Source organism: Barbatula barbatula (assembly GCF_947034865.1).
Source record: "Barbatula barbatula genome assembly, chromosome: 6".
NCBI lineage: Eukaryota > Metazoa > Chordata > Actinopteri > Cypriniformes > Nemacheilidae > Barbatula > Barbatula barbatula.
Window position 1 is genome coordinate 19,270,061 of NC_136765.1, and position 17,916 is coordinate 19,287,976.

A 17,916-nucleotide genomic window follows, 5' to 3' on the forward strand; every position below is an offset into this window, starting at 1 on the left:
TCATTTGGCATTTATGTATACAGTGCTGTTTTTAACTGTAGGACTTTCTATGACTCTGCCAGTCAAACATCACAGCACTCGAACATCTGCACACTGGAATCAACAGGTGAGTGTATTTTTCCTATGGAATAAAGTTTCCTTACTAAAACTAACAGTTTGTAAAAGAGCAAAGAGGCTTGTTAATTTTTTTTACTTATACTGTAATAAAAAATGTACACATTTCTATCGGTACAGCTGAAAAAGTTTTGTTGTCATGTATTTTAAGAAAATATTTAACATTTGGAATAATGCAGACAATGAAAGCAAACATACCTTTTGAAGAGTGAAATGTACATTTATTTTTTGGTATTGTAAAATAAAGTAAATACTAATCCAAATAGTGACTATTATGTCAAGTCCAGCTGGTGTCTTCACAGCTGTGCACAGTGTTCAAACAAAGCGCCGTACCTCCTGTGGTCCAATGCCTGCTATGAGGCGAATGTAGGGTAAAGGAATGGACTTGAAAAGATTTCACACCGGTACACAGTGTTCCCCGATAAGAATAATAATTTTCATGCAGTACCTTAAAGGGAAGGTTCACCCAAAAATACGAATTCTGTCATCATTTACTCACCTTCATGTTGTTCCAAATCTGTATACATTTCTTTGTTCTGACAAACACAGGGAAAGACATTTGGAAGAATGCTTATAGTTAACTTAACAGTTCTTGGACCCCATTGACTTCCATAGTTCCATACTTACTTTATAATTGTTTTTGTTTTGTTGAACACAAAAGAAGATATTTTGAAAAAATGTGGGAAAGTAAACCGTTCTGGGGCACTTTTGACTACCATTGTCATTTTTCCTACTATGGTAGTCAATGGGTTCCATAACTGTTTGGACAAGCATTCGTCCAAATGTCTTTCTCGCTGTTCAACCAAACAAATACATTTATACAGGTTTAGAACATCTAAAGAGTAAATTTTCATTTTTGGGTGAACTATGCCTTTGAATGTCTCGGTAGGGTCAGAATACTCATATCTGTACTTGGTGCACTTTATCACCTACAAATAAAAAAAGGATTAATTTTGTTCCAGGTCAATATGAAGTTTGAAAGCATTCTGGAAGAGACGGACGGATTCGGTCGATACCAGATCGCACTGATCATGCTGCTGTCCATACCACGTCTCACACTCCCATGTCATTTCCTGTTGAACAACTTTATCGCTGCCATCCCGTCTCATCACTGTGACATCAGCCATCTGGATACTGATTGGATCATGGGAAATTTGAGTCGGCGGGAAAAACTGACTGTCAGTATTCCTGCAAATAAAGATGGAAGTCCTTCTTCCTGTCACATGTTCGGTCATCCTCAATTCCACCTGCTGTCAAACTCATCAAACTCATCACCACCAGAGTTGTCTCTAGTTCAGTGTCAGAATGGATGGGAGTATGATAACAGTACATTTAGCAGCACTCTGGCCACACAGGTGAAGTGTCATGGTTGCCAATATCCACCATATATCCTATAGTTCTCTATTTTGACAGCCTCTCTCTATTTTCTCTTTCAGTTTGATTTAGTCTGTGACAAGAAGGGGCTGGCCCAGGCATCAGGAACCATATTTTTTGTGGGTGTCATGATTGGAGCAGTGTTCTTTGGTGTGACCAGTGACAAGTAAGGAAGTTTTACATGCAAAATCAAGTAGCCTTAAAGGCTAATATAATTATTATATGTGACCCTGGACAACAAAACCAGTCTTATGGGTAAATTGTTCGAAATTGAGATTTTTGCATTATATGAACGCTCAATAATTAAGCTTTCCGTTGATTTATGGGTTGTTAGAAAAGGAAAATATCTGGCGTATAAATAAACATTTACATCTCTGCAATCTTAGGGTGCAAAAAAATCGAAATATTGAGAAAATTGCCGTAGTTGTTAAAGGAAATTTACAAAATATCTTCATGGAACATGATCTAATGATTTTTGGTATAAATGAAACATCTATAATTTTCAACTTTACAATGTATTTCTGGCTTTTCTAAAAATGTTCCTGTGCTACTTAAGACTGATTTTGTGATCCAGGCTCCTATATAATTTAATGATGAGCAAAATGAATGTCAAAAAGGGGCTTTGTGGCAACTCCTTATAAAATGTTTCTTTCATTGTTTCTTTGTCATTGAGGCAACAACAGCCAGTGCTGCAAGTTTAAAGTCATTGATAAGCTGTACGTTTATTTTTAGGTATGGTCGTAGGAATATGTTGCTGTTGTCCTACATCTTATCTATAGTGTTTAGTGCTGCTAGCGCCTTCTCCAGTACCTTTATCATGTTTGCTACCTTACGCTTTCTAACCGGATTTGGTCTGACGGGTATCACCAACATATCAGTTGTGCTCAGTAAGTTTCACCATCATCTTCTCTGAAATGAGGACTGATGTTGCCAAAGCGTATAACATCTCTCTTACAATTCATCTCTCTGCAATTCTGACTATCTATATACTTTGTAACTTCTCTTTTTGGTAGGTGTTGAGTGGGTGGACACTGAGCACCGTACATTTGTTGGGGTGTTTGGCAGTCTTTCCTGGGCCATTGGCAACATGCTGCTGGCCGGCGTTGCCTATCTGGTCACTGATTGGAGAATGCTGATCATTACTGTCACTTCTCCTCTTCTCCTCGCTGCGGTCACCTGGTGGTAAGGAAACACCATTGATCTGTGTGTCTGTGATGCTTTCTCTGTCAGGGCCAGTCGGGGTCATGTTTTTTTCCCCAGCTGGAACGATCTAAGCGTTCTGTTTTTCTTGTCAACTATAACAGAATTCACGTTTATGGCAGACAGCATGCTTTGTCCTTCAGCCTACAGTCTTGCTGCCTATTTTAGACTATGTTTCTGTTTGTGTGTAAAGGTCTTTGCATTTAGAATGACATATTGAAATACTTTCACTCCTGGATTCCTCTTTACTAATTCTGGGCTTCTAATATTGATGTAATAATTCTGGTGTGTTGAGAAAAAGCTAATATGTGGTGAGAATAATTGGATGATGTTTTTAAAGGTGGATCCCTGAATCAGCCAGATGGCTCATAGCCAACAATAAGCCAGACACAGCATACAAGTATCTGGAAAAATGTGCTGTATATAATAAGAAACGAGACTTCAAGTCGAAAATCAAGCCAGAGGTATAAATTCTGCATGTTTTACAATTGTGCAGTATTGATGCATAGAGCTACATTAAATCCAATAATGTGTTATAAAACTTTTTCTTTTTGTCTTCGTCTCAGACTTTAAATCTGGTGAATGTAGATAACCCGGACCACAGTTATACCTTTTTAGACCTATTTAAAACCCCACATTTAAGGAGACTTGCACTGTTTACTGGCATAGTGTGGTAAGTGTGTGTGTGTTTTAATTATCTTAATACATTATTTTAAAATTGTAGAACGTTGTACAATTCAGTCAGGTTGTGACAACAAAGTGCAACACATTGTGAAAGGTAGGGAAATGCACTTAAAGGGATAGTTCACTCAAAAAAGAAAATTCTGTCATCATTTACTCACTCTCAAGTTGTTCCAAATCTGTATACATTTCTTTATTATCATGAACACGTAAAATATATTTGGAAAAATGCTTGTAACCAAACAGTTCCTGGCCACCATTGACTAGTAAATTTTAATTTATTATTTTCTTTGTTCAGTGGAACACAAAAGAAGATATTTTGAAGAATGTAGCAAACCGTTCATTGTATTTTTTTATACTATGGAAGTCAATGGGGTCCAAGAACGGTTTGGTTACAAGCGTTCCTGCAAATATCTTTCTCTGTTCATCAGATTTTTTGGGTGATTTCTGGAGAATCTGCATGCCATGTTTTAACCTTATATGAATGATGTTGCAAAAAATTACAAGATGTATGGCAATTATGCAAGTAATTGTTTGATATACTATCAAACAATAGTTTGATTTAGTGCTTTTAAAGAATGTTGTTTATATATTATTTGCAAATTCACCATTGATGTAATTGGTGGTACATATTGAACCAGTGCAAAAAAAACTTTTTTATTTGGTCAGGAGAAATAGTACTGAAATTGAACCTACATTCCAAGAAGTTGACTGAACTACATTAATCAATACATTAGTGACCCTGGACAACAAAACCAGTCTATTGGGTCAAAATTGAGATTTTTACATCAACTGAAAGCTGAATGGTTAAGCTTTTTATTGATATATGGGTTGTTAAGATGGGACAATATCTGGTGGAGATACAAGAGTGTAAAACTCTGGCAGTAAAGGGTGAAAAAAATCTAAATATTGAGAAAATCGCCTTTGAAGTTGTTAATCCGAGGCACTGTAGCAGGCAATCCACTCACAAAAATAAAGTTTTTATATATTTTGGGTTGAAAATTTACAAAATATCTTCATGGAACATGATATTTACTTAATATCCTAATGATTTTTGGCATAAAAGAAAAATCTATAATTTTGACCCACACAATGTATTTTTGGCTTTTACTAAAAATGTTCCTGTGCTACTTAAGACTGGTTTTGTGATCCAGGGTCACATTACAGCCATTTTTAAACTATTCCTAAGCAAATGATGTACATTGCCGTCTGCCTCTCTTTATTTAGGTATGGTGTTTCGTTTACATACTATGGGATCAGTTTGAACATCACCGGCTTTGGGCTCGATCCTTTTCTGACGCATTTCATCTACGCAGCCATAGAGCTGCCTGCAAAAATCCTTATTTACTTCTGTCTCAACAAGGTCGGCCGTAGGATCTGTCAGGCCGGGACACTGATATTAACAGGATTCTGTATATTCATTAATATCATCACACCTACAGGTTTGCATCCCGTTTGTTTAAAGAACCCTTGTTGAGACACTTGACAGACAAACAATATTCATTAATAGACACATGGTAGTATGTTATTCCAAACATAGCCATTGATCTTAGATACTGAAAAAAAATCCTGTCATAAGTGTCTCGTCTTTGTGGTTCTATAATCCTTTCTGTGTTAATATGTGTTAAGAGTACTGGACGTTCCGGACTGTTATCGCAGTGTTGGGTAAAGGGCTTTCAGAGGCTTCATTTACTACCGTGTTTCTGTACACCACAGAGCTCTTTCCTACGGTCGTAAGGTTAGATTTTGATAAGATTACTAAAGAGCACCATTAGACCAGTTTTCAAATCACTTTCAGCTTACTTAGTTTTGGAAATGCCTCTCCTTCCCAACAACAGGCAGAATGGACTTGGTTTCACCAGTTTCATGGCTCGGCTGGCAGCCTCAATCGCTCCTCTTATCATGCTCTTAGAAGATGTCCCAGAGATGATTTTCTGCTCGTTGGCCATCCTTTCTGGTGCCGTCGCTTGGCTTCTTCCTGAAACCAGCAACACAAGATTGCCAGAAACCATAGAAGATATTGAAGGGAAATAGCTCTGCCTTTTTGAAAAGACTGGGTTTCAAAAGACTGAAATGTGGAAATTTGCCCAAGAGGAGCAAAACTGATAACTGTGAAATACAGTCTCAAATATATTTTATTTTTAACACATTTTTAAAGTCATGTTTATTATTTTGTATTGCTTCATTGTTTATTTATCCTTAACAAATCTCAAAGATGCTTATCAGTGCAGGTTTTGAGAAATTGTCATTAGGGCGCATTTGTTTACACAAAGGCTGCACATGATGGTTTAGATATCATCGTCACTATATATTTAGATAAGAGCTATATACTTATATTGAGTTCTTTACCTGTCTCTCTTTTTCTTTTATGGCACAGCACAATGGACAGCACCCACATCAGCAATGATATAGTTAAAGAGATACTACAAACAAAAATGAAAGTTTACTCACCCTCGAGTTGTTCCAAATCTGCATACATTTCAACACAGAGAAAAATGTTTGGAAGAATGCTTATAACGGACAAATTTTACCCCCATTGTCTACCATAGTAGGAAAAAATACAATGGTAGTCAAAATTGCCCCACTGTTTGCTGTCCTTCATTGTTCAAAATGTCTTTTGTGTTCAACAGAACAAAATAAAGATTAAGTTTGGGAGTCAGTGGGGGCAATATCTGTTTGGTTATAAGCATTCTTCCAAATATCTCTCTCTGTGTTTAAACAGATTTGGAACAACTCAAAGGTGAGTAAATGAAGACAGAATAAAACGTTTTGGGTGAAGTATCCCTTTAAGCTGTATGATAGCACCATGGACAGCTCCACATTGACCTCTTGCAAATAGGGCATCTTGCCAAAGACTTTTGCCTTTATTAGGAAACCCTATTTAATAAGCGAAAACAATCATTCAATACTAGTATATTCTCTTTATATGAGTTGTATTAATAAATTCATGTGACAATAAATAAAGATTTTAATCCAAAAAATTTCTTCTGATTATATGAATGCATTTATAAAAGTATACAGTTAACATGTGTGATGCAGCATGAAATGTGTGGAAGTATGTGTGATTTACTGTAATTTGAAATTATAATGCTAATACTGTATCAATGCTATTCAAGTTTTTGTTTTAAAGGTTCAGTCCTTCTCATAATTACAGAATCTATAGATTGCAGCAGTGATAAACCTTGAACACAGAAGGACTAATCCAATGCAGTATGAACTTTAGTCCAGACAAGTTAATTTTGCACTGATCTCCCCAACTCCAGAGTTGCCACATCGCAGCCAGAAATCTTATTTTAACGATTACTTATAAATTTGATAGAGAATAAGCACATTTCTACTTCTCAAAAACACATATAAGACCTAGAAATCTTTTTATATGAATTTATTATAATTGAAACCTGCATTCTCCCTAATCTGTCTATGTATTCTAAGGCATTGTGGTTATTCATTCATTTGCAGAAAGGGCCTTATTCAGATGAAATATTTGCGATAATCTTTGTGTTTTAAAGACCCTATCAAACACAACAGACAACAAGAGTCAGGCAATGATAAATGTTTCTTTTGAAAGCTACTTTATGTATTACAATATGATATATAAACTATTATCCTGATAATGTGTTTGTGTTTGGGATAGAAAGAAAATATAGACAACAGCTACATGTGAGACTGTCGTGTGTGTAATGTTAATCATCTACAAAAAGACAGTAAATGTTTAAAAAGACCTATCGTTGGACTAACTAACTCCATAACTCCCTACTTTTTCTGAAGCACATCATCAGGCTGAAGACTGAAATCTACTCTGATATCTTTAAAAATGAAATTTGAGAACCTGCTGGCTGAGGTGGGAGGTTTTGGAAGATTTCAGATCATTATGATTGTTCTTTTGGTTATTCCGAGAGTCACATTACCGTTTCACTTCTTGTTAAACAATTTTATCGCTGCCATTCCATCTCACCACTGTAATATCACCTGCCTGGATGCTGACGGGATCTTTGGGAATCTGAGTCGGGAGGAGAGGCTGACTGTCAGTATTCCAAAACAGGAAGATGGGACTCCTGTTTCCTGTCACATGTTCTCTCATCCTCAGTTTTACCTGCTGTCAAACTCATCGAGTGGCACAGATCATCCCCTGGTGGAGTGTCAGAATGGATGGGAGTATGACAACAGCACATTTAAGTCCACCCTAGCTACAGAGGTGATTCACTTATATAATACAATCATATTATTTGTCTTTAAACACACTCTATTTTGTTTAGGATTAGGGATGTAGAGTATGGTCATGCAGAATACGTGCTTTATAAGTAGTAATAAATAGCAAATATGTCAACGATAGGCATGTTAATAACAACTAGTTAATAGTAAGAATTGCCCCCTAAAGTGAAGTCTTACCGAAACTTTTTTCTCACATGAATCTGTTCTTCTGCATAATACATATGACTATGCCATACTTTATTTAAAATATTTCTGTGACAACATGAGTAGGGTAAAAATGTCAGATTTTCTCATCAAAATTAAAATAATATCCTTCTCTTACTTTCCCAGTTTGATTTGGTGTGCGACAGGAGAGGTCTGAATAAAGCCTCGGCCACCATCTTCTTCATTGGTGTGATGGTTGGAGCAGCATTTGCTGGCTGGCTGAGTGACAGGTGAGATGATCACAGTGAGATGTGGACCTTAACAAAATATTATTTTAGACATTAGAGAGATATATTAGTGTGGAGTGTGTTAGTAGTAGTTGTTAATTTTATGGTTTGTATTTATCTCTGTTTGTATTAGATATGGTAGGAAACCCATGCTACTGGTGTCTTACCTTGTAACCGCTACTTTTGGTGTAGCCAGTGCATTCTCTCAGTCCTTCATCATGTTTGCTATTATGAGGTTCTTCACTGGAATGGGACTTACCGGCATCAGCATCATCACCATTGTTCTGTGTAAGTGCTCTCGGATATACTGTATGTGTGCATTGGTCTGGTGACTCATTTTGACTCATTTTGAAAGACTATTGATAATGACTCTTCTGTGGTTCTGTCTATATTAGGTGTAGAATGGGCTGATGTTGAGCACAGGACATTGGCTGGAGTTTTAATCAGTCTTGACTGGTCTATCAGCACTATGATATTGCCTGGCATTGCGTATTTTGCCAATGACTGGAGAACTCTGGTTCTCGTGGTAACAGCTCCTCTTGGACTGGCTGTGATCACATGGAGGTACAAGTGTACAAAGAATGCACTTCTGCACTTTTTGTTCCTAACTTGTAGTGTTGTAAAGCTACTTGTGATTGAACTACACTACACTGCACAGCTAGTGTACAGTACTGCAACTAAAAGTATTAAACAACACTACAAGTTAGGAACAAAAAGTGCAGAAGTGCATGAAGCTACAGCGATGAAAAGCACCTTTACGCTCATTACTCTTAAACCGTTTGTCGCACACCCAAGTGTTTTATATCATTGTAATCATTGGCTCAAAACTTAAAAAACGTATAGCCACGATTTCATTTCCGGTATGCAAATTCTTCTGCTAATTAAAAAAAAATTAACTAGTCCCTGGATTTTTGCCCGATCAGAACCAAACCAATGCTGATGAATTCTGTGGAGTGTGACTGTGAATAATTATCGAAAAAAAGTTGAAATTCGATCGGCGGTGGCTGGGGGGTGCCAAAACGTCTGAACCGAAAGGAGAATATTTCACTAAAATGGTTATAACTCGTGAACCGTTTGAGCTATCTTCATGGGGCTTGGACCATATGTTTATACTCTCATTCCGAGGTCACGTTATAAAAAGTCGGCGTTTTGCCTCTAGGTGGCGCTATAATATAAGTTTTCTCGAAAAGGGCAATAACTACCCAACAGTGTGCCTAATCGACTAATTTCTTGGTATGGTGTGTCTTTGTGTCATGTACCATCATTCTAGAAAAGGACATTGGTATATCTAAAAAAAAATGGCTGCCATCGGCCGCCCAATGAAGTTTGAGCACTCCTTACACCGACTTAACGGAGGCCGATCGAAACGACACTCGCTGGGCTTGTTCAACTCATGGTCTTGAAGGTCTGTAAGAAATATGAACTCATTCGGCCACTGGGGGCGAAATAACGTTTTTGGAGTGCTTAAACAATTGTGTATCACGTGAAATTTGACATATACTCAAACTATTTACATTATATGATAGCTCTTCTCATTCTGAACAAAAGTAGAAATTTCCTTTCAAGGTCGCTTAGGGGCGCCAAAATAAAAAATGGGCGGGGCCTATTACATTACAATGGCCATACCTCAATAACTATTAGAGATATCATCATGTGGCTTGAAAAATATGTGAAGACCATCACTCCGAGGTTACATACTTAAGGCCGCAGCAGTTGGACACTAGGTGGCGCTATAACAGTAAAAATGGCTAAATTGACGTGTCTTTGGTTGCTTAAACAATTGTGTATCACGTGACATTTGACATATACCTAAACTGTTTACATCATATGATAGCTCTCCTCATTCTGAACAACTTTGCCTCTGGAACCACTTCTGTCGATCAAACGGTTCGTGAGTTATCGCCGATGATGTCAAAAACCTACTTTCGCGAACTAGTCCTTGGTTTTTCGACCGATCGGAATCAAACCAATTCAGATGACTTCTGTGGATTGTGAATGTCAATAACTATCGAAAAAAAGTTGACATTTTCTTTCAATGTCGCTAAGGGACGCACGCCAAAAGTTCTAAATAGGAGAAGCCTATTACATTTAAATGGCCATAACTCAAGAAGTAGCTCCGAGGTCACCTACTTAAGGCAGCGGCTTTTGGCCACTAGCTCTCTTCATTCTGAACAATTTTGACGCTTTAGACTGCTCGAACCCGGGAATCGCTGCTTGCAGCTATATTTTCAAATGTACTTTGGAAATATATTTAGATATAAATGTAAAAAGATATAGGTTTTCAATCGTAACAGTTGTAGGCTATTTTTATGACACAGACAATAAACAATGCACATACTTGTAGGTGGATCCCAGAGTCTGCGCGGTGGCTGATTGTCAATGGAAGGCTGGATGATGCTCATCTTTATCTAAGCAAATGCGCCTCATTTAACAAAAGAGAAAATAGCCTCAAAGATATCAAACCACAGGTAATATTTATAATGCAATTATTAAAAAATGTGTCATGCAAATGGTGAGTCAGTTGAGAGAGTCATTTTGTGCTTTTGTGGTAAAGTTCGTCTTTTCCATATGACCTTTTAGTCCCTTGCTGATGTAACGGTTGCGGAGAATAAAGGAAACAGAACATACTCGTTTTTGGACCTGATGAGATCTCCCAAGATGAGAAAACTGGCTATTCTCTCAGGAACCACCTGGTTAGGAATGTTTTCGCACAACAATAGACAGTATATAAAAGTCTGGAAACTGCATCAAAAGATTATTAACTTGCATTGCTAATTGATTCAGATTTTGAGGTCAATTGTTTTTGCAGGTTTGGAGTTGCCTTTACGTACTATGGTATCAGTTTAAACATAAGTGGCTTTGGACTGAACCTGTACCTAACGCAGTTTATTTATGGTGCCATAGAGATGCCATCAAAACTGTTGGTCTATCTGTGCCTAGACAAAATTGGCCGCAGGTACAGCCAGGTGGGCACTCTGGGTACAACAGGGGTCTGCATTGGCATCACTCTCCTCATTCCTAAAGGTAAAGAGAGACGAAAAAAAATTTCTCACATTTTAAAAGTTTGATGATTTTTTTTAGCTTGAGAAGAATCATTTATAAGGATGTCACAGTCAAATGACTGATATCTCTTTAACTTTCAACTTTTTTAGTTACAGAACAATCACTTATTTGGGTATGAGTCACAATCATGTCTAATTTATCAGTAATCGTTTGTTGATATAAATTTCACAAGTTTTACATTATTTACATTTATTTTTTACTCATTTTAATTTTAATTATTTTGGTTTTAATTATTTTAGTCCTTATTTTTGCAATTCAGTGGAACTCATAAGTGAGTCAGATTCTCCAGGTATGCCTGTGCTTGTCTCCAGATTTGTGGCTACCTCGAACCATCGTTGCTGTGCTGGGTAAAGGATTTTCAGAGGCCGCCTTCACTTGTCTTTTTCTCTATACCACTGAGATATACCCAACTGTGTTACGGTACGTTGTTTTAAAGCGAATGTAACACACAGTGTCTGCCAATCTCATTAATCTTGAGTAGTATTGCATACTTCATATTTTGAAAGAGTATTTAGTTTGATCACATTTATAAAAGACCGATACAGCTGTGCAATGTTTTCCTCACCGAAATGCAGTGAACATACAAACGCGGCTGAATTTCGTGAATGAAGGAGCACATTGACCGGCGTGTTCTCTCTCCCACTCTCCATGGTTGACGTGTGGGCGTGCTTTTCTGGAAGAAATTGTCCAATAAGGAACTAAGAAATGTTGTTACGAAACTTAATTTAATATTCGATAAAAATCAAATGTATACGAATGCTGGGGTAGTGTATCAAGTGCAGAAATACTATGTTATACGTCCAAGTCATTTTTTGATAAGTTGACCATGTCAAGCATAAGAAGCCAGCACTTTTAACTTAATGAAGTAAGAATGCATTAAACACCGTTGCACATCCCCTTTAAAGACACAATTTGCCCAGAAATGTGAATCTTTTAATTTTTTATTTTATATAATAATTAACATCATAATAGTTGACGTGACAACATACAGAAATTGTATGCTGTATTTACATTCATCTTTTCTGATTATAGGCAGAATGGATTAGGCTACAGCTCATTTGTTGGTCGTGTTGGTGTCTCTTTGGCACCACTTGTGGGCCTTCTGGAAGAGGTCTGGCTTCCTCTGCCACAAATCCTGTTCTGCACTGTAGCCATCATTGTAGGCCTCCTTGCACTGCTTCTTCCTGAGACCCACAATGTGCGGCTTCCTGAAACTATTGAAGATATTGAGAAAACAAGGTGAATAAGTGAAATAATTAATTACAATAATAATAATACAATTGATATCAAAATGTGTTTATTATTTCATAAATTACTTTATATTTAAGGAAGAGATCCATCTGTTTACCACTTGAGTGAATCTCAGCATGGAAACTAACCTCTACATGGATTGAAAACTAATCTAATCTGTAGAGATAAATGATCTAATAAATATAATTTTATTCATTCTTTGTCTTTTTCTTTATGGAATGAGTTACAATTTAGCAGAAGCACAATTTGAAACAATGTAACATTTCTTGGTCTAGATGAAGTCTAACGGACTTCAACTTTGAAAAAGGAATAGAATAAAAAGTGTTTTTCATTTTCACATTTCAAATGTTCATTTTTATATTACTTCATTATTTTGTTTAATGAGGAATATGATCTACATCCCATTATCAAGGCTTTTGGATGGGTGTCATTAATATTGAGTTTACAGTTATGTGTTACTGAAAGTCACAATAATCTCATGGAGTATACAACACTGTGTTTAACAAAACAAAGAGTCACACCAACAGCCGACAGTGACAAAGCAAAAATAAACATAGCCAGCTATATTGTACATTTACAACGTACTGTGAAGCTTCAACCAAAGGGTTTAATTTTTACTAATGTTTCACAAACAGTCAGACATCTAGTGTTAACCATTTTCCACCGTTGGATTATTATAACCTTGAGAAAAACAATCCACAAAATAAACCAGTTGAGACATAACCTCCTTCAGGCTGAGTGCCAGGCAGATCACACAGCGCAACAATGACATTTGAAGATCTTCTATCAGAGATTAATGGATTTGGAAGGTTCCAGATAATGGTCCTGCTCATAAATTTTCTTGGTCGATTCAGTCTTGCGTGTCATTTCCTGCTAAGCAACTTTTTAGCTGCCATCCCGTCCCATCACTGTGACATCACCGGACTGGATGCCGAGGGGATCTTTGGGAATCTGAGTTGGGAGGAGAGGCTGGCTGTCAGTATTCCAAAACAGGAAGATGGAACTCCTGCTTCTTGTCACATGTTCTCTCATCCTCAGTTCCACCTGCTGTCAAACTCATCGAGCAGCTCAGATCTTCCTGTAGTTCAGTGTCAGAATGGATGGGTGTATGATAACAGTACATTCAGCAGCACTCTGGCCACACAGGTGAGATGACTGTTTTACTTGTTTTCTCACTTGTTTTGAGATATGCAAAAATAAAACAGATATTTTATTTACACACTCATATTTGAGCTGTGAGCTAACCCTCCCTCTCTGTTTGGTAATGTCTCTCAGTGGGATCTAGTGTGTGACAAAAGAGCAATGAACAAACTGACAACCACAATCTTCTTCATTGGGGTGATGTTTGGAGCAGGTGCTTTTGGAAGCCTGAGTGCAATGTTAGTGCAGACTTAATTTGTTCAATAAGACTTTTGAGATTTTTAAATTCATTAAAGCTTCATTGAAACTTGTTACTTCATGTATCTATGAACCATCATTCCTGAAAAGATGTGGTTTTATTTTTCAACAGATTGATTGTGTGTAACCTCCTCTGGCATGTAGATTACAGACACATCTATAGGGATATAGAGTAGATTTGGATAAAACGTTTTGCATGGGTTTTTTGTTTTGTTTAGACACTGGAATGCTTCCAACAAAGAAGTGTACATGTCTGTTTCTAAATAGATTTGGACGAAAGCCGATGCTGCTGGTGTCATATGTATTAGGAATGGGTTTTGCAGTGGCCAGCGCTTTTTCCTCCTCCTTAATTATGTTTGCGGTGTTGAGATTCTTCACTGGATTTACCATCACTGGCATTGTTATCATCTCTACTGTACTTAGTAAGAAGCCAGTCAAATGGTTTTCTCTCATATTTTTCCCAGAGAATGCATTCATAAATGTAGTTTAAAATAAGTCCTGTTGGATAAAAGCATCTACGTATTAGATTTTTACTCAGTCACCTTATTTTCTTTCATTGTATTAATCCCTGTACCATTAATACAATACTCTATAAATCAATTCGTCATACATTTCTTTCGTTTTTCTTATGTGGATATGCTTATGTGCATCCTTTATCAGATGTGGAGTGGGTGGGCATCGAGCACAGGAGGTTGGTAGGGGTGATTGACTGTATGTCTTGGACATTTGGCACCATGTCTTTAGCTTTGATTGCATATTTGATTCGAGACTGGCGATGGCTGACAGTGGCAACCTCATTGCCCATCATTATTTCCATTATCACATGGTGGTGAGTAATACATTAATACCAAGCAGAGGTCACAAACATTCTATTTTTTTTCTTGAAACTAAAATCTCCCAAGCATATACATGTAATATTCTTGTAGGTGGGTTCCAGAGTCGGCCCGCTGGCTGATAGCCAATGGGAAGGTAGATAAAGCTCGCTTTTATCTCCGTAAATGTGCAGTTATGAACAACAGAGAGGAAGTTGTTGCCAGGATAAAATCTGAGGTAAGAAAATCACAAATCATTTCCATAATTAAACATGCATTGCTGAGATAAAATCGGCTATGTATGTAAAACGTTAATTGTAAAAAAACTGTTATCTTTTACAAATTTTCCACGTAAAATGTTTTTTCCACTGATATTTTTTATGTATTTTTACCGTAAAAATACAGAATAAGACTGTGAATTTACAAGAAAAATAGGGGAATGTGTTTTTTTCCAGAGAAAAATATATATTTTATGGTATATTTCTTTTTTTCCAGTTCACTGAAAATGTCTTTTTTGTCAGATTTCTTTTACAGTGCAGCTCTTTTTCCATTGTCCAAAATAAATATCTTATTGATCTGTTAGACTGTTTAAAATGTGAATGTAGACTAATATAGAGCTATTTGTTTTTCTCTCTCTCTCTAGCACTTGGCTAATATCATAGTTACTGACAGAAGAAACAGGAAATATTCATACCTGGACCTGGTTAGAACTCCAAAGATGAGGAGACTGGCTTTACTCACAGGATTCACCTGGTGTGTAGTGAATCATATATATTTTACATGTTAACAGCTATTTTGATTTTATTGCTTATGGGGTTTGCACCTCTAGGTTTTCTGTGGCTACTGTTTCCTATGGAATTAGCTTTAACATCTCAGGCTTTGGATTAAACATTTACCTGACTCAGTTTGTGTATGGAGCCATTGAGGTTCCTGCTAAACTGAGCATCTATTATCTGCTGGAGAGATTCGGAAGATGCAAAACAGAGACTGGAGCTCTACTATTGGTTGGAATCTGCCTCATGATTAATATATTCATACCTAGAGGTGAGATATTGATCTGTATTGAGCTTTTTTCTCTGTCAAATTGTCTTATATGTTAAATCCTGTTGTAAAATGTAATGCTGTAGTCTTTTGACCTTTTCACTAGATAAGACGGTTGTTCGTACAGTAATAGCTGTGCTGGGAAGAGGCTGCTCAGGAACATCTTTTGGCACAATCATTTTGTACAGCTCTGAGCTTTTCCCCACTGTCCTCAGGTATATCGATCCACAACCTTTAGTTGTTGGTTACTACTGACACCTAGTGGCAGAAATACAGCATTATGTTAGAAATTAGTTATTTTCAGTCAGCCATGCATTTAGATCTCAACATAATGAACTTTTTAAGCAGCTTTTAAGTTATTAAAATGACAGATTTCTTCATGTCATGAGTATGTTGCTTACGTCTTACTTATTACAGGTGGACAGTTTTAAATTGTATGTAGATAACTCCAATTTTACCAATACATATTAATGTTGTAATGTGTGACATATACAGCTGCAGAAATAATTAAGAGACCACTCCAAACTTATTTTGCCGTTTTTTTCTGAATTTACTATTTATAGGTATGTTTTTAGATAAAATGCTAAGTTTTATTCTGTGAACACCCTATAACAATATTCATACCAAATTTCCCCCCAAAAAATATTGTTACCATTTGCATGTTTCGCTGAAAATTAATAAAGGGTCACGATAACAGAAAATATGCTCTGTATTTATTCAGACCTCAAATACGGCAAAATAAGTTCACATTCACTTTAAACCAATACAACTGTAATATGTGTACATGTAGTTAGGAAAGTAAAAAAAAAATGTTTTATATGCACTGAAAAAAAATATTTTCTGCCTTAGTAGATTTTATGAAAAGTAATGATAAAAAAATGTACTTGATATAATTATGTTCCAGTTTTTAACAAAAAAATGCCTGACTGCATTAGGAGATTCATTTTCAAGATGAATTGTCATTTTTAAGTGTTTTTCAGTAAAAAAAGTTTTGTGTTGATTTATCTCTAATGTTTAGGAGAGCTTTGGCATTACTTTTAAAGGCTGTTTTTTTAAGTTGTTACCGTTGTTCAGAAGAGCGGTGCTTGTGCCTAGGCTGAGGGAGGCACAAAATTAGTCATGAAGTGTGTTGTTACATTTATTAAGCAGTAACTGTGCCAATGCTAGTACAAAGACCACCTGTCTCTTCTCACTGTGTTGTAAAAATATAGTATATTTCAATATAAAAGTTAGACACGTGATTTTGTTCAGTGCAATGTTTTGTTTACTTCAAGTAACATTTACTTGATATTTGAACAATAACTACGTATTTAATAAGTAGAGTTTGCTTTATTCTGGTTAGTAAATTGTACCTAAATTATAGCAGCCAATTTACTTAATAAAATCCTCGTAACAATATGCACTATTTTAAAGTAAATTTTACAAGTAATTTTTTTCAGTGATATAACCTAGATTATGATTACAGTTTTCATGTGTCTTGTCATGCTGTCAGTCTTTCACATTGCTGGTGGGAGTACTCTGTCACTCCTGAGGTTTGATTTTGTTGAAATTCGACAGGCACTGGGACTTGAATGAACACAATACACCCAGTAATGCTGATAAAATCAAAAGTTGGATTTTTTGTCTTTGGCAATATATGCCTATTGATATTTATTGTGCTGTCTGTAGGCAAAATGGGATGGGCTATAACTCATTCTTGGCCCGTCTGGGTGTGTCTGTGGCTCCTCTGATTTTGCTATTGGATGGTATATGGAGCCAAGTCATCTTATCTTCTCTTGCTCTCTGTGCTGCTCTAGTGGCTTATCAATTACCTGAGACACGGGGCAAGTGTCTACCTGAGACTATTGAAGACATTGAGGGAATAAGGTAAGTACGTCTGTTCTCCTAAATGTCACATATATATTTTTAAAGATTCCCATATCTTGTTTGCTCTTGGAACGAATCACTATTGATCAATTTCTAAGACATGTAATGTCTTTCTAAGAAACTGGACTCATACAAATTTAAATATTTGGTTCTCTAATAATGTTTATTTTTGTATTGTAGGAGGGATGACTCACAACAACATCTTAAAACAGAAGCAAAATGAGGCACTGAAATGACATAGCAAGAAAAATATTACAATGTTGTAGATTGTTTTAGAACATTAAACATTTGAGTGTTTTATAATGAATAATTTGTGGAATAAGAAACAGAATCATTTGTAGATTAAGTAACAGACTTACTTTGTTAATAAAAAAATACTTAATTTTAATTATAATAATTGAAAGAAATGTTTGATGATTATATTGTTCTAGACAGAGTCTAAGTCCAGTGTTATTTGTCTGCTGTAAGAATAC

General features: G+C 36.3%; 3 protein-coding genes across 3 annotated transcripts; all 3 read left to right on the forward strand.

Annotated features, from left to right (window-relative positions):
- Positions 1 to 1,079: 1,079 nt before the first annotated feature.
- Positions 1,080 to 5,403, forward strand: slc22a7b.4 (solute carrier family 22 member 7b, tandem duplicate 4; the record flags this gene model as incomplete). Its single annotated transcript, XM_079458648.1, has 9 exons — positions 1,080 to 1,469; positions 1,551 to 1,654; positions 2,221 to 2,375; positions 2,502 to 2,670; positions 3,029 to 3,152; positions 3,255 to 3,361; positions 4,597 to 4,811; positions 4,999 to 5,107; positions 5,208 to 5,403. The coding sequence occupies exons 1-9, from the start codon at positions 1,083 to 1,085 to the stop codon at positions 5,401 to 5,403; spliced, it is 1,566 nt and encodes a 521-aa protein (XP_079314774.1). The 5' UTR covers positions 1,080 to 1,082.
- A 1,780-nt stretch (positions 5,404 to 7,183) lies between these two features.
- On the forward strand, positions 7,184 to 12,318 carry slc22a7b.1 (solute carrier family 22 member 7b, tandem duplicate 1; the record flags this gene model as incomplete). Its single annotated transcript, XM_079458678.1, has 9 exons — positions 7,184 to 7,564; positions 7,912 to 8,015; positions 8,146 to 8,300; positions 8,408 to 8,576; positions 10,357 to 10,480; positions 10,593 to 10,705; positions 10,822 to 11,036; positions 11,387 to 11,495; positions 12,108 to 12,318. The coding sequence occupies 9 exons, from the start codon at positions 7,184 to 7,186 to the stop codon at positions 12,316 to 12,318; spliced, it is 1,581 nt and encodes a 526-aa protein (XP_079314804.1).
- A 773-nt stretch (positions 12,319 to 13,091) lies between these two features.
- Positions 13,092 to 17,447, forward strand: LOC306895446 (solute carrier family 22 member 7-like; the record flags this gene model as incomplete). Its single annotated transcript, XM_079458679.1, has 9 exons — positions 13,092 to 13,472; positions 13,602 to 13,705; positions 13,992 to 14,146; positions 14,385 to 14,553; positions 14,651 to 14,774; positions 15,180 to 15,289; positions 15,366 to 15,580; positions 15,684 to 15,792; positions 17,246 to 17,447. 9 exons carry the CDS (start codon positions 13,092 to 13,094, stop codon positions 17,445 to 17,447), a joined length of 1,569 nt encoding a protein of 522 aa, XP_079314805.1.
- Between the last annotated feature and the right edge of the window lie 469 nt (positions 17,448 to 17,916).